At 44.4% G+C, this 3141-nt stretch overlaps 1 protein-coding gene across 1 annotated transcript; it reads right to left on the reverse strand.

The window, feature by feature from the left end:
- Positions 1-1318: 1318 nt before the first annotated feature.
- Positions 1319-2496, reverse strand: MOS (MOS proto-oncogene, serine/threonine kinase). The gene has a single exon (XM_008143417.3). It carries the CDS (start codon positions 2459-2461, stop codon positions 1379-1381), a length of 1083 nt encoding a protein of 360 aa, XP_008141639.2. The 5' UTR covers positions 2462-2496; the 3' UTR covers positions 1319-1378.
- Between the last annotated feature and the right edge of the window lie 645 nt (positions 2497-3141).

Genomic DNA, 3141 nt, shown 5'->3' on the forward strand with positions numbered 1-3141 from the left:
CCGGAATCGAACCTGGGACCCCCGAGTCCACAGGCCGACGCTCTATCCACTGAGCCAAACCGATTTCGGCATGTGTGCATTTTTAAAAGTCCTGTTAAGGAAGTATCCATTGATTCTTCTCTTTTAGTCTCTTTTTAAAAATTGGGAATGAATGTTCAATTTTGTCGAATGTCTTCTCAGTACATATCCTTATTTTTTCTTTTCACCAGTTAATATGATGAATTAAGTTAATAGATTTTTTAATATTGACCCATCCTTGCATATTGGAATAACTCACATGATTAGAAAATTAATTTTTAAAAATTAACTGTTGAATTCTGTTTGCTAATATCTTGTTTAGAAACTTTAAGATTGGTCTGTAGTTTATTTTTTAAAGCAACTTTATCAGGCTTCAGTATAAAGGTTATTCTTAAAAATAATTTGAAAGTTATCCTTCTAATATAAGTAGCATCAAGATTTCCTAGTCTAACGTTTGATATAAGTTAATGGGACTTTGGGCTTAATGTCAGATAGGGTGAGGAGGGGATGAACAACTTCTTCTATTTCTTCTATAGAAATTGGTCTGTTATAGATTTGCTATCTTCACTGGGGCCAGTTTTGGTAAATTACATTTTTTCTAGAACACTATACATTCTTCTAGGTGTTCAAATTTATTTCTATACAGACATGCAAAGTTTCCTCTTAAAATTAAAAAAATTTCCTGTTATGTCACTATTCTCCCTTTTTTTAATTCTTTGTTTATGCGCTTTTATCTAAGTCAACTTGTGGTTTATCTGTTTTGTTGATTTTTAGGCAACAAACTACATATCCATTTGTTTATTTACTTGGTCTAGCTTTTTAAACTCTCAATAATCAATAAAAACATTTTTTTAAGAAATAAAAAAATAAACTTACCTCAATTTGTGAATTTTATGTATGAAAGTTATCACAAACAAGAAATTTTGTTGGAGCGAACAGGAAGACAATCTTTTTCAAAAAAACGTTTTTACTTATTTGGTATGGAGCAAATAAACTATTGATAGTTTAAATTTAGGTGGTGGGTGTGGATAATTTATGAAAATTTTTTTAGCATTTTACAATTCAGTTCTGTTTTGGACAAATTGGTTTTATCAATAACAAGTTTGAATAAATGCAATACTATGGAACTTTTAAAGTAAGTCCACTAGCTGAAAAAGCAAAGCATAGACCTCTATAAAGGAATAAGGTTAGTTACTAACAGCACTAGGGCCACTACCCGATTTGTAGCTCTTAGAAAAAAACATTTGAGACTAAAGGAGAGTTTAGTAACTTTATTTTCTAAAAATATGTCCTACAAATATGTTTTTTTTTCCTCTACATCTTCACTTCTTTAAAAATAAGTAGAAACAAAGACAGACGCTTATCTTGAAACAGGTTCAGAGTCGGCGAGTTGAGCTCTCAGGGAGTTGAGGTCAGCCAGGAGCAGGTCCGCACTTGGCCTCTGCACAGCACTGGCCCTCCAGCAGCCCTGGATCATCTCCTCCAGCCTCTGCCCGGGGACGGAGTCCGAGAAGACAGCTGCCGAGAGAGGCGGCCGCAGGTGGTAAGCCACCACCGCGTAGAGCACGTGCTGACGCTCCCCCAGGTAAGGCACCTCCTTGGTGGTCATTTGCCAGAGAGTGATGGCGAAAGAGTAGATGTCAGCTTTGGGCGTCAGGGTCTCTCCCTTGAGGAGCTCTGGGGCGCGGTGGGTGTAGGTGCCGCCCAGGTGGTGAGAAGGAGCCTGGAAGCACGGGAGATCGTCCAGCCTCTCGGAACAACCGAAGTCCCCAATTTTGCAGACGTCCTGTTCACCGATCAAAACGTTAGCGGGCTTCAGGTCCAAGTGCACGATGCTGTGAGAGTGAAGGAACAGCAGTCCGCTCACAATATCCAGGGCATACTTCAGGCACTTGGACAAAGGGAACTCCTCTCCTGCACCACAGCGGGACGCCCCTTCCTCCTCCTCCACCTCCTCCTCGGGGGAGCTGGGAGCACCGTATATGACTTGGTGTAAAGTGACGTTGCCACCAAACTCCATGATGATGGTGCCTAAACTATCCAAGCCCGCGGGCGTGCGCGCACTGGCCGCCACAACGCCCACGATGTTCTCATGGCGAAGCCTCGCGATGTTGAGCTCGGCCCAGAAGCTGCGCTGGGACGCCAGCCGGTTCTTGGTGCACCTGTTCACTTGCTTGACGGCCACGAGCACACCGTGGTAAGTCGCCTTGTACACGGAGCCGAAGCCCCCAGCTCCCAACCTCTGCAGGAAGCACACCTGCTCCCAGTCAATGGTGCACCAGGCCAGCCGGCGAGGCAGCCGTGGGGCCCTGGGAGGAGTGGTCCCCAGGAAGAGCTTCCCTGCCCTACCTGGGAGCTCCGAGGGGCTACTGCAGGGCCTGGAGTCCACGGAGGGGGAAAACTCGCCCGGGAGGTAACTGCGCCGCGGGAGGGGCGAGGGCATGGCCTCTTCGAAGTGGGTCCAGAGCGGCTCAGGTAAGTGAAAACCCCCATGCGTTTGGGAGCATGACCGCCTGCCTGCCTACGCCTAGGCTCTGTCTCAGGGCTTTTCTCCTCTCCCTTCATTTTCCCATTGAGCCGCATCTGTGCGGTTCCTCAGCAAGGGTGTCTATCAGATGGGGAAAACAATCACAACAATATCTTTCAGGTGAAAGCATTTCCCTTCCACACTGACAGTGAATTCTTCTAACAACTAGCGCTCACATAAACAGCACCCCTCTTTTACACTATTTCTTAATTGTATTAAAACGGGCTGCCCCCCCCACCCCCCAAGTCTCATCCGCTGAACATTATCAGTAATGAGACTGAAAAGGCCACAGTACAATTTCACACTTTGCAGGCCATAATGATTGTCAGTGTTACTCTCCAGCTGCATTAAGTCACTTCCAGCAGTTATTGGCAGGAAGGATTGAAATGTGAACAGCTGACATTTGTTTATCTGATTACAGGGATAACTAGGTGCAACCTATATATGTGGATAAAAAAAGTAACCTTATAGTAATGGATCCAAATAGAATCACTGATACAGGCCAAAACATGCACCTCCTAGTTCATCAGGGGAAAGGAAATTTCTCTGACACTCCATTCAGCTTACAGAGCAAATTAGCAAGACTCCTTAGCAAC

Source organism: Eptesicus fuscus, chromosome 19, assembly GCF_027574615.1.
Source record: "Eptesicus fuscus isolate TK198812 chromosome 19, DD_ASM_mEF_20220401, whole genome shotgun sequence".
NCBI classification, from domain to species: Eukaryota; Metazoa; Chordata; class Mammalia; order Chiroptera; family Vespertilionidae; genus Eptesicus; species Eptesicus fuscus.